Source organism: Myotis brandtii, unplaced genomic scaffold, assembly GCF_000412655.1.
Source record: "Myotis brandtii unplaced genomic scaffold, ASM41265v1 scaffold348, whole genome shotgun sequence".
Classification (NCBI taxonomy): Eukaryota; Metazoa; Chordata; class Mammalia; order Chiroptera; family Vespertilionidae; genus Myotis; species Myotis brandtii.
This window is the reverse complement of record NW_005363397.1, coordinates 311,534-324,126: the sequence shown is the minus strand read 5'-3', so window position 1 is coordinate 324,126 and position 12,593 is coordinate 311,534. Positions and strand designations below refer to the sequence as shown.

The following is a 12,593-nucleotide window of genomic DNA, read 5'->3' as shown; positions in this document are numbered from 1 at the left end:
TAGAAACATCAATGATGAGAGAGAATTATTGATCAGCTGCCTCCTGCACACCCCTTACTAGGGATCAAGTCCACAACCTGGGCATGTGCCCTGACTGGGAATCAAAATGTGACCTCCTGGTTCATAGGTTGATGCTCAACCACTGAGCCACGCCAGCTGGGCTTTCTAGTTGTAGTTTTGATTTGCATTTCCCTAATTGCCAGTGAGGTTGAACATCTCTTCATGTGTCTATTGGCTGTTTGTATGTCTTTTAGGAGAAGTGTATTTTCAGGTCCTCTGCCTACTTTTGATTGGGTTGTTTGTTTGGTATTGAGTTTTATGAGTTCTTCTTATATTTTGGATATTATACCTTTGTCTGAACCACTATTTACATATATCATCTCCCACTGATTTTTTTAATGCCAGATTTACAGAAACATAACATTTGCTTCAGATGTTAAATGTTTACAGTGATAATATTATTTTCTTATTGCTCTTAGAGAATTGTTGATTATTTTAGCTTACAAATTTTGAGGTAAAGAATATTTGGTTAAATCATATTCTAGAAATGTTGGGCAGTTTGAAAATAGCTCCTCATTGTAGCCCAATAAATGCTGTGCCCTATTATTATCAGAGAAATGCCTGGATGGCCTTTCTCTGTTGCTAGCAGAAATAGGACCCTTATCATCTCAAGAAAAATAACTTTGAGACTCACACAGGAGGACGAGTGCCCTTTACTTGTGTAGAGTTACATCTTTTCCAAAGTCCCATTTCCTTAATCTAGTCCCGGAAAATATTCAGCTGGGGATTCAGTGGAGCTAGAAGCACAGCCAGTGCCCAGTTTCCGTTCCATGGTGGAGCTGGGTCTGGTTTAGCAATAGGCTGGTTGCACATTAGTCCATTGTATGGCTCACGTAGTCCGTGAGCCACGTGGGCGAGTGCAGGAGCGTGAGAGTCCCACAAGCCAGCAGTCAAGCGCAAGCAAGGAAAAGCTTACAACCCAACAGCAAGAGGGCAAACTCCTTTGTTTAGGGGATTAAATATCCTAAATCTTCTCGGGCCAATGACCTGTTGCCAGGTGTGACTAACAAACAAGTACTCCCCTAAGTCACCCAGACTTTCCTGGGCGTGTGTTACACTGCAGCTTTGCCAGGAAGCTGCATACAAGTGTCATGCCTATAAAATTTGGCCTTTCCTTGTTCCTTTCTGTTCATTTACTATTACCAGTTAATTACAACAGTATTGCAATCACTTGGCAGGTGACATCTAGGACCCTGTCCCTGGTTCACAGAATTACAGAAGCAAGGAGAATGAAGAGAGAGGACGAGTGCAGGAGCGTGAGAGTCCCACAAGCCAGCAGTCAAGCGCAAGCAAGGAAAAGCTTACAACCCAACAGCAAGAGGGCAAACTCCTTTGTTTAGGGGATTAAATATCCTAAATCTTCTCGGGCCAATGACCTGTTGCCAGGTGTGACTAACAAACAAGTACTCCCCTAAGTCACCCAGACTTTCCTGGGCGTGTGTTACACTGCAGCTTCCTGGCAAGGCTGCACAGGTGTCATGCCTATAAAATGTGGCCTTGCCTTGTTCCTTTCTGTTCATTTGTTACCAGTTAATTACAATGGTATAAAGACTCAACTATTATATTTCATGAGTTGTAATCTCTAGGCCAAAGTAGAATTGACTCTCTTATTTAACTTTGCTGAAAATGAACGGGAATACTTATGCCCTGGAAAAATAAGGTAACGGTTAAAATTTTGCAGGTAACAATTAGGACCCTGTCCCTGGTTCACAGAATTACAGACGCAAGGAGAGTGAAGAGAGAGGGGAGAGATAAAGGGAATGGCATCACATGCTTCTTCCTGTGAGGCCTGTTATGTGTATAATTTTCCCAGTACCTCTATAATGCAGCCATAAGGAATCCATTGCAGAAGGGAACCCAGAAACTGAGGTGTTAATGAGGGAGGAAAAGCAGAAAATGAATCTGACCCATGGCTACATTGCCAGTAAGTGGTAGAGCCAAGTTTGAAATCCTTATTTGTTCCGTGATATCACACTGCCCCCTGCACCACAGTGTATAGTGTCTTAGCTTTATCCAGCATTGGAGACAAAGAAGGAAAGGGAGGAGTAAGGAGACGGGAACGTTGTCAGTCAAGACTTCTTTGTGAATAAAATTTGATCCTATTGAGAATTGTGTGGAGGAGGTATCAAAGTCCTGTGAAAGAAGGTTGTTGCGTTAAATGACATTTAAAAGATTTTTTTAAACAATGTTTCTACCGCACATCAAATCTTAAAACAGGTACGGTGTCTAGATTTTCATATTAGGGGTTAGGTTGTGGCTCTCACTTTAAAAACTCTTTTCTCAACTTTGTGTTAGGTCTTTAGAGAATGACCTGTCATTGAGGTTGAACTTGGATCAAAGACTCTGTCTGGATTCGGATGATGAAGCAGACCTTGTCAAGGAACTTCAGAGTATGTGCTCCAGCAAATCCGAGTCTGATATAAGCAAGGTAAGCAGCACAAACAGGGAGGACGTTAAGTGACTCCATCCAGCAGTGGAGAGACTTCTTGGAGCTACATTATAATGCTCATTCCCTGAAAGAAGTCCCTTAGGGAACAGCGTGGTTAACGCTGCAGATCAGAGCAGCGCTTGCCTTGCTCTGAAAAGCCCTTTTTTCCAAAATATTATTTATGCAATAGGAATCTCTATTTAAGCACAGATTGCTTTTCTAAACTCTGAAAAACCTGAAGCTAAAATTGCATGTGTTCATTATAGCTCAAATCACACCAGCACCTTCGTGCAGCATTGGGTTAAGTCTCTTCGTTCCCTCGGGCTTTTCCCTAACGTTGGCAGCAAGTCATCTGTCAGTAAGAGCATCACAGAAGGCGGAGCAACTGCAACCACTTTCCTTACAAATAAGAAACATAAGAGGCCTGTATCATGTCCATAGTCATAGTCTTTATGCTGTGAAAAGTGAGATCCAGGTATGGGTATGTATCAGTGACCCACAATCTGAAAGAAGGCATTAGTAGCATAAAGTGCAGCCTGTTCGGGCATGCCGATATCTGCAGCAAATTGGACCAGAGTTCCTCGATAAATGCCATTAAGTTGAGAGGGAGCATAACTTGTGCAGCTTCCACTGAAAGACTCACTATAATATTTCATGAACTTGGCTCTCAAAAGAAATTTCAATCGTTGTACTGTTGATGTTTGGCTCTGTTGACTAATGAGTTTGCCGACCGCTGGTCTAGTGCAGTGGTTCTCAACCTTAGCTGCACATTAGAATCACCTGGGAATCTTTTTAAAATCCTGATTTCTGGGCCTCATCCTTCAGAAATTCTGTTTCTTTGTTATGGGGTGAGGCCACAACATTAGTAACAAAGAAACAGAATTTTCGGAGGATGAGGCCCAGAAATCAGGATTTTAAAAAGATTCCCAGGTGATTCTAATGTGCAGCTAAGGTTGAGAACCACTGCCTTAGGGAATGTTTCTCATGCATTTGCTGTTAACTCACATGAAGGCTTCAAGTCTTCCATGGGAACAGTACAGGACTTGAGGGTACGTTCTGCAGAGCTCCTGTCCGTAGATGAAAGAAGAGAAAGAGAACACTTCTGCTTCTGCTTTTCCATTGACTTTAAATTGTGCCTTGAGTGTTACAGTCTAACTGTGAAAACACGACTTGATTCATAGTATATTTTCCAGATTGCAGATTCCAGGGATGATTTAAGGAGATTTGATAGTCCAGGAAACAACCCTACATTTTCACCAACTGTTCATAATCTAAGAATGCCAGTGTCACAAAAGGTAAGTGTTCATTTGCCCCCAAAATCAGACAAACATGGATAGCTTTGGAATTGACTTCACAAACCTTCTTTCAATGTAAATCACAAAGTTATTTTTAAACCACAGCTATGAAGTGAGAAATAGGATAGAGGTCAATATGTTAACTAGTTAAGCAAAGTTGTAAAGCTTACTGTTTAGATAATAACTTGAAAGAATGACCAGAAAAGCATTACTTTTAATCCTCACCTGAGAACATGCTTTTTTGTTTGTTTGTTTGTTTTGTTTTGTTTTTTGTTTAATCCTCACCCAAGGTTATTTTTCCATTCATTTTTTTAGGGAGAGTGGAAGAGAGAGGGAAAGACAGAGAAAAACATCGATGTGAGAGAAGCACATCAATTGGTTGCCTCCTGCACAAGCTCTGACCAGGGCCTGGGCCGGGGAGGAGCCTGCAACCCAGATACCATTGCCCTTGTAGGGTTGTTTCCTGGACTATCAAGTCTCCTTAAATCATCTCTGGAATCTACAGTCTGCCCTTGACCGAAATCAAACCTGGGACCCTTTGGTCCGCAGGCTGACACTCTATCCACTGAGCCAAACCGACTAGGGCACGTGCTTTTTTTATTATTGATTTCAGAGAGAGAGACTTTAACATCGATGCGAGAGTGAAACATTGATCGGCTGCCTCCCACACTTGCCCAGACTGGGGATCGAACCCCTGACCTTTTGGTATATGGGAGGACACTCCAACCAACTAAGCCACACTGGCCAGGGCAGCAGTACTTTTATATATATATATTATTGATTTTTTTTTTACAGAGAGGAAAGGAGAGGGATAGAGAGCCAGAAACATCAATGAGAGAGAAGCATTGATCAGCTGCCTCATGCACACCCCCTACTGGGGATGTGCCTGCAACCAAGATACATGCCCTTGACCGGAATCGAACCTGGGACCCTTCAGTCCGCAGGCTCTATCCACTGAGCCAAACTGGTTAGGGCCGCAGCAGTACTTTTTGTTAACTTCTGTTTGAGACCTAAAATTATAGTCCAAAATGTGGGGTGTCTTTTGAGAAGGTCTCCATTTGTTTTCATTTGTATCTGGGTTGCTTCATTTTAAAATGTATTGTTTTTATTTTCATTTGCGAACTTTTATGATTTACTGCATTTTGGAATTTTGTTTATTTATTTATTTATTTATTTATTCTTTCTTTTTTTCCCCCTGACTCCCCTCCTCCCAGTTCCCGCCCCACCCTCCGCCCTCACTCCCCACCCACTGTCCTCATCCATAGGTGCACGATTTTTGTCCAGTTTCTTCCCGCATCTCCCATTCCCCTTTCCCCCCCAAGAATAGTCAGTCCATTCCCTTTCTATGTCCCTGATTCATTATAATCACCAGTTCATTCTGTACATCAGATTATTTATTCACTTGGTTCTTAGATTCACTTGTTGATAGATGCATGTTTGTTGTTCACAATTTGTATCTTTACCTTTTTCTTCTTCCTCTTCTTAAAGGATACCTTTCAGCATTTCGTATAATACTGGTTTAGTGGTGATGAACTCCTTTAGCTTTTCCTTATCTGTGAAGCTCTTTATCTGACCTTCAATTCTGAATGATAGCTTTGCTGGATAAAGTAATCTTGGTTGTAGGTTCTTGGTATTCATCACTTTGAATATTTCTTGCCATTCCCTTCTGGCCTGCCAAGTTTCTGTTGAGAAATCAGCTGACAGTCGTATGGGTATTCCCTTGTAGGTAATTGAGTCTCTTTCTCTTGCTGCTTTTAAGATTCTCTCTTTGTCTTTTGCTCTTGGCATTTTAATTATGATGTGTCTTGGTGTGGTCCTCTTTGGATTCCTTTTGTTTGGGGTTCTCTGCGCTTCTTGGACCTGTAAGTCCATTTCTTTCACCAGGTGGGGGAAGTTTTCTGCCATTATTTCTTCAAATAGGTTTTCAATATCTTGCTGTCTCTCATCTTCTGGCACCCCTATTATTCTGATGTTGGTACGCTTGAAGCTGTCCCAGAGGCTCCTTACACTATCTTCGTATTTTCGGATTCTTTTTTCATTTTGCTTTTCCGGTTGGGTGTTTTTTGCTTCTTCGCATTTCAAATCTTTGACTTGATTCTTGCGCTCCTCTGGTCTGCTATTGGGTGTCTGTATAATATTCTTTATTTCAGTCCGTGTATGCTTAATTTCTAGTTGGTTCTTTATCATAGCATCGAGGGTCTCATTAGTTTTCGTGACTCTCTCCTCAAGTTTATTGACAGCTTCTAGCACATTTTTGCAAGCCCTCAAAATTGCGATTTTTAGCTCTATATCCTCCATTTCTGTCATGTTTTTTTGTCTCCGCATTTTTTATGCTTTCTTGGTGCACCCTCTAGTGGTCTTTGTGCGCAGTCTTGTTCTAGTTGAGCCTTGATTGTTGTAGTTAATACTAGAGGGATTTGACCACCAGGCCGACTGGCTGTGTGAATCAGCTGTGTCTGCCGCGGAAAACTTCTGTCCTCTGGGGAGGTGCTAATCTAGCCTTTGCCTGAGGCGATCCGGCAAATGGCTCTGCGCAGGGCTTGGGCGGGGCGGGCTCAACAGGGCGGGCGGAGGGAGCCGTTATGGTGCCCTCAGTCCTGTTCCCAGAGGCTCTGCTTCTCAGAACCCCCGGAACCGCTGCAAACCTCGGAGGGAAAGCTGCCTTCCAACTGATGCCAGACACTCCCGCTTCTCCCGTTTGGGTCCGAGTCCCCAGCGATTCGCCCGTATCTGGAGCTCAGAGTCTGAGACTCCCCCCTGACCGAAAACGACAACCGCGCTCTCAGCCACCAGCCCGCTTTGCGCGCGCACCTCCGCACCTGAGTTTTTTCCACACTGCGCCTCCTCTGAGCCTCGGTGTGCTGTTATTTTTCCTTCTAGTTGAAGAGTCTCTCCTCAGCCAGCCTTCCTGTGGTTCTGGGTGATGTCCGTTCCGTCTTTTAGTTGTATTTTTGAAGTGGTTGTTTGCGGCAGCAGTCTCCAGTGTTTACCTATGCCGCCATCTTTGCATTTTGGAATTTTGAAGTTAATTACAGCAAAGGGCTGAGCGATTAATATAAAGATATTTTATGTTTAAAAACTCTTATTTTTAGCTTAGTTTCTTAACTTGCCTGAACATGCATCATGTTTCATTGAGAGACTTTCCTTTAGTCAGAATGTCACTTAGAAGAGCCAGGATTCCAGAAGACTTCATCATTTACCTCTCTAAATAACTTCCACAATTGGTTTAATAAATTCCAAGAGGCGGACCAGCATGGTACTCCTGGGTGAACAGAAACAATAAAACTATTTCTCAGCCAGGAGCTATTTTGTGAGGGTGCTGGTCTTGCAGATGCATTTAGTAATACGTGGTTTGCTCACCAAGCCATGTCAATTGTGGCTCACACCCTGTTCTCATCCACTCCCCTGTGGCTTCCAGAGGCCTGTGGAGGAGTGCAGAGAGCCAGACTATACAGTGAGGGTGGTGAGACTGTTCCATTATGAATCCTTATCTGATCACCTGGCAGCCTGGGCCCCTGTTCTCTCACTGCTTCACTAGGCTTCGGTTCTGATGAGTTATATGTGAAACTATGTGAGCTGTGTGCGTTGGGGGAAGAGGTGGGGGCCAGGAGGTAGTGGCAAGGCTGAGTCCCACATAAAAATGCTTAACATGATGACCTGTAAAGACGAACATGCCCTTTCTGGCTCACCTCATCATCTGTCTGCTTTTTTCTTTGTCTTCAATCGGGAACAGTTTGGAAGCACAGAAAAAGCTTGATTTGGAGAGCGCATAAGAGAGGATGACCTGGAGGTAGCCGGAGGCACTGCTGAGAATTCTGACTAGAAAATACTTGTTCAGGAGCTGTCCCTGAGCTTTGGCTGGGAGCACATTTCTTGGTGTGCCAGGCCCACTCTTTAGGATTCCTTGTGCAATAGCCAGTGGAAGGAGCCATGAAGGTCTAGGAAGAGCAACAAGGAGTCACTGCTTCTCCACAGGCCGGGTCACTTTCTATATAAAAATTTTGACTGGTAGTGACCGGCTTCCTTTGTTTCAATGTCGAATGGAGACCCAGATTTGTACCTCTACCTCTCTGTCACATGACCCTGTTCAGTTGCTACAATAAGGTAACTATCCATCAAAAATAGTACTGCAAGTGGGATAAGTTCTGGGCAGCTCAGGACAGCTTTGTTTGAAAAGGGATATTTTTTGAAAAGTATTTTATACTCTCTGGACTCATAAAAAAAACAACACCTTGTGGTTGTTTAAATGTGATTGGATGTGGGCCTTAGGGCAGCGACCCACAGACCACATTTGGAGGGACTTCCCCAATGGCTGGAAGATGTATTTCTAAGAACCTGTCAGCAGAGGGCAGAGTAGCACTCGGCACCCTTCTGACAGCTTGGCAGGCTCACTCCCTTTCTATCCTCAGCTGGCATTTCTTGGTTAGAGGCCCAGCTTCTTCTGTTATCAGGAAGCAATTCCCTTTAGAAGAGCTCTCTGGCTTGCTTGGAATCATTTCTACTGTGTGGCCACTATTATACACTGAAAGACATGAATGAGTAAACTACCCTCCTACTCCTCATTTGCTGTAATATAACTCATTACTGCTCCAGGAAAGAGAGCACGGTGGGCTTCGTTAATTGCATGGCATGTTGGCCACCCTTCTAATTTTTTTTTTACATGCAAACATTTAAATCATCAATAGAATGAGCAGGTACTAACGAATATTTTCTTCTCATGAAAATGCAAATAAATCCCCCTAAAGCAAAAGTTCTTATCTTTGGCTACACAAGGAAATCCATTTGCTATGCTTTTAATCCCCAGTTCCCGAAAGGTTCTGATGTAATTGATCTGAGGTACAACCTGGACATGAGTTTTCTAAAGCTCCCTGGTGATTCTTACGTGCAGCCGGGGCTTGGTTAGATCCATGGCTCTAAAGCAGGGGTCCTCAAACTTTTTAAACAGGGGGCCAGTTCACTGTCCCTCAGACAGTTGGAGGGCCGGACTATAGTTTAAAAAAAAACTATGAACAAATTCCTATGCACACTGCACATATCTTATTTTGAAGTAAAAAAACAAAATGGGAACAAATACAATATTTGTATTTGCATGTGGCCCGCGGGCCGTAGTTTGAGGACCCCTGAGCTAAAGCATAGCTCTGATCTGTTATCCTTATGTCCCACCCCATTCCTTTGGGTCCTCCCAAATGCATCTTTAGAAAGGTTGCTGTACCTTCATGGAATTTATTTCTACCTGTAATTTACTATTCCCACACCTACACTTCTCCCTGTCTATTTACCCTTCTACCCAGGGAGCTCTTTCTCTCCTCTTCACCTGTCACAGTCCTCTCCGTCCTTGAAGCACCATCTCCAATGCCCTTTTCCCTACAGTACTTTCTGTTACTTCCTGCCCCCTACTCTCCCCCCTAGAAAGCAGAGATTATAGCAGCCTTTTCGCTTTCAGCAGGTGCTCAGGATTGAGTGAATGAATGGTTCTGAGTTAACAATATTTTGTTAAGGTTCTTTATGGACACTGCCTTCCTTGTGTGCACAATATTGACAGTGACTTTATATGTTTCACACAGAGAACTTGGGTTTTAGTGCAGGAAGCATTAAACACCATTAACTTTCCTAGCCCTGGGCTCTGGTACTTCTTAGCTTTGGGGAAAACACCTCGAAACCTGTGCTCGGCTGCCAGAGTGGTAGGAACATGGCTCTGGGTTCTGGTCTTACACTCTCAGCCTTGAATGGATTCATTAGCCTCACTGAGCCAGTGGTTCTCCACGCTCTCATCCCACCTCCTCCTGTTCTGCCCTCACACCTCCAAGGACTGACGCAGACCCACATTCCTATGCTCAGCTTCAACACCCAAACCACGTTTCTAGTTGTTGTGGGTGCTTCTTGGTACTTCATTTCACGGGGGCATTTCCCGCCTCAGACCATAAAGATGCACACCCACCCCTTACCTCTCTACCCCCTGCTCCCACTTCATGATGCAGATTAGGAGGCAGACAAGGATATCCTGTGTGCCTTCCCTCTGCCTGGGCCCTGGCACTACCTCTGTGGACTTCCAGAGGGAGGTCAAAGATTGTAGCAAAATTATTTATAGTTACACCCGCCTCTCTTCCTCATGGGTTCTGTATACCAATCGCTATCCGTATTATAATGTGCCCTGTCTTCTGAACACTCTGTGTGCTGAATTTGCTGGTGTTTTAGACCAGCTTACACATTGGGATGGGCCTTAGTAGGCCCACAACTGTCACATTTTACAGATTTCAGAAGACACGCAGGAGAATCCAACTCCCAGCTCAGGCCCAATTGTTACTTTCCATTAAGTATTTTGCCTGTTAAATTCTAGTTTTGCATGTTAAATCTTTTAAAGATTACCTTGCTGTTTGGTTGTGTTATTGCTTTTAAATTTAAAAAAGGGGAAAGTAATCAGTGTCAACTGCTTCAGAGGCCGTGGAGCGGCTCACTTAGCTACTCACTTCACATTTGCTGGTTGGCAGGACTTCACACACTTGAGGGGCAGACACCTTGAGTGAACCTTAGGAGCCAGAGGCCTTGTCCCAGCTTCATCACTCTGTGGCTGTGGGCAGGTAGTCTTACCTGTCCAGCTCTCCGTTCCCTCCTAGACAAAGAGAGAGACATGGACCATGGCTCATACTCATGAGAGTTCTGAAACCAACACTGGGGAGACGAGAGCAAGCCTGGACGGTCTGGAGGCACCAAGTCATAGGATTGCTGCACAGAAGCATCAATCACCATGTCCGCTCCGTTAGGGCAAGGACATTTCTCTTTAGTGTTTGCTGCCTGAATGCCAAGCACCTAGTCTAGTGCTCATCTGCTGGTGAAATGCTCCAAAAATATTTGTTGATTATTGAGTAGTAATCCAGGTTTTAGTTTGCAGATCTGAAAGTGGAAAGCAGAAAAGTTAGGCGACTCCCTCAGAAAAGGGAGGTGATTTGTACAGCTGCCTACCAATAGTCGGTCCCAGTTGATCATTTCTATGAAGCTCCTGTTGGTGAGGAGATCCCAGGCTCTGACACTTGACTCACTGATCTCGTTTGTGACAGCACAAAGGGCCTGATGAAAATCTGAGGGAAGTTAGTCATGCAGCTTCTGTCCATTGCCATTGCCTTTTTTCATGAGAACGTTGTGTAGGGAGAAGCTTCTACCTGGGTCCTCAGAAAGAGAGAGAGGAGAACGTGCTCCGACTGGTAATGAAAGTTGGTAGCAGCGTCAAATGTGACAAATTTCTTTTGTTCCTTTTCTCTGACAGGTCAGTCCTCTCAGCAGCCATCAAACCACCGAATGCAGCAACAGTAAATCAGAGACTGAGTTGGGTGATTTAAGAGTTAAATCTTTCCTTCCTGTTCCTAGAAGTAAAGTTACACAGTGTTCCCAGAACACCAAAAGAAGCAGCAGCAGCAGTAATACAAGGCAAATAGAAATAAACAACAACTCAAAAAACGAGATTTGGAACTTACACACAAAATGAACACGTAGAAAAATCTAACAACTAGGCCTGCCTACAATATTCTCACTCTTAACTTCTGTAAATTTCAAACAGAAACCAAGGACAACAAGATGTAAATACCTTCAAATGAATAAAATATTTTCACATAATATGAAGTATGAGTGCAGGACCACTATTCATTTTTTGTAAAGAATGTATTTATAACCAATAATTTGTTGCTTTTTTTCATTTCTGTAAGATTGAACTTCAATATCAAGAAGTAATGCTAACTTTTCAAGTAGTTTTATAATAGAATTATTGTAATAGTTTTAATCAACATGTTCAGGGAGTATTAAAACTGTGTGTACTGTATACCTATATATGTATATCTAAATATGTATATATTTAAGAAAGTCAAGGAATCATATTGCATCCTAAAAGCTACAAAATGTGTACAGTGTTGGCTTCGATAAAGTACCATTTTAAATGGAGATCATAATTTTATGTTCACTTGATGAGGAATGACTCAGAATGAGGCAATAACTAATCATTTCTAAACAATTACTTTCCATTAAAAGCCATATTAAGTATTTTGCCTGTTAAATTCTAGTTTTATGTTTTAAATCTTTTAATAGTTACATTGCTGATTGGTTTATCATGTATATTTATGCTTATGAGTTTGCATTATGACTGTAAAATACAAAATTATATAATGCAATAAAATGTTATTCTTTCTTATAAAAGTTTTGTACCTAAGTGGATATGAAAAAGATTACATAAGTGCTTCAATAAATTAATCCAAGAGTTAACTCCCTTTTCAATTTAATTCTGGTAGCATAACTGATATTTTTTAGAACTGTTTCTCTAAAATTAATGAAATTACTCTTACTTATACAAATCAAAGTTAAGATGCTTTGACATCAAATAAAATATTGAATTAGAGCCTGGCCAGTGTGGCTCAGTAGTTGAGCATTGACCTATGAACCAGGAGGTCATGGTTCGATTCTGGTCAGGACACATGCCCGGGTTTCGTGCTCAATCCCCAGTGTAGAGCATACAGGAGGCAGCTGATCAATGAGTCTCTCTTACTATTGATGTTTCTATCTCTCTCTCCCTCCCTTCCTCTCTCTCTAAAATCAATAAAAAACATTTTTAAATATTTTCAAAAATACTGAATTAGTGAAATAATTTTGCTGTAGTTTCTATCAATAGCTCATAGTAATTTGTCCCTGCAATAATAGATATTTGTGTTCCAACTTAGGGACATTCATGAAATGTGTCCTACATGTTGGTATTTTACTAGCTGTTCACAAAAGGGCCCACCCGTATTAGATAGTAGGTTTAAATAAAAATAAACATTTAAATCAAGCTC

General features: G+C 42.4%; 1 protein-coding gene across 1 annotated transcript in view; it reads left to right on the top strand.

The window, feature by feature from the left end:
- Nucleotides 1-12,030, top strand: part of CTTNBP2 (cortactin binding protein 2) — a 187,160-nt gene extending 175,130 nt beyond the window's left edge. Inside the window, 4 exon segments of the mRNA XM_014544027.1 lie at nucleotides 2,356-2,488; nucleotides 3,682-3,783; nucleotides 11,045-11,251; nucleotides 11,253-12,030. Of these exon segments, the coding sequence (XP_014399513.1) occupies nucleotides 2,356-2,488; nucleotides 3,682-3,783; nucleotides 11,045-11,251; nucleotides 11,253-11,288 (478 nt within the window). The 3' untranslated portion in view covers nucleotides 11,289-12,030.
- The last annotated feature ends 563 nt before the right edge of the window (nucleotides 12,031-12,593 follow it).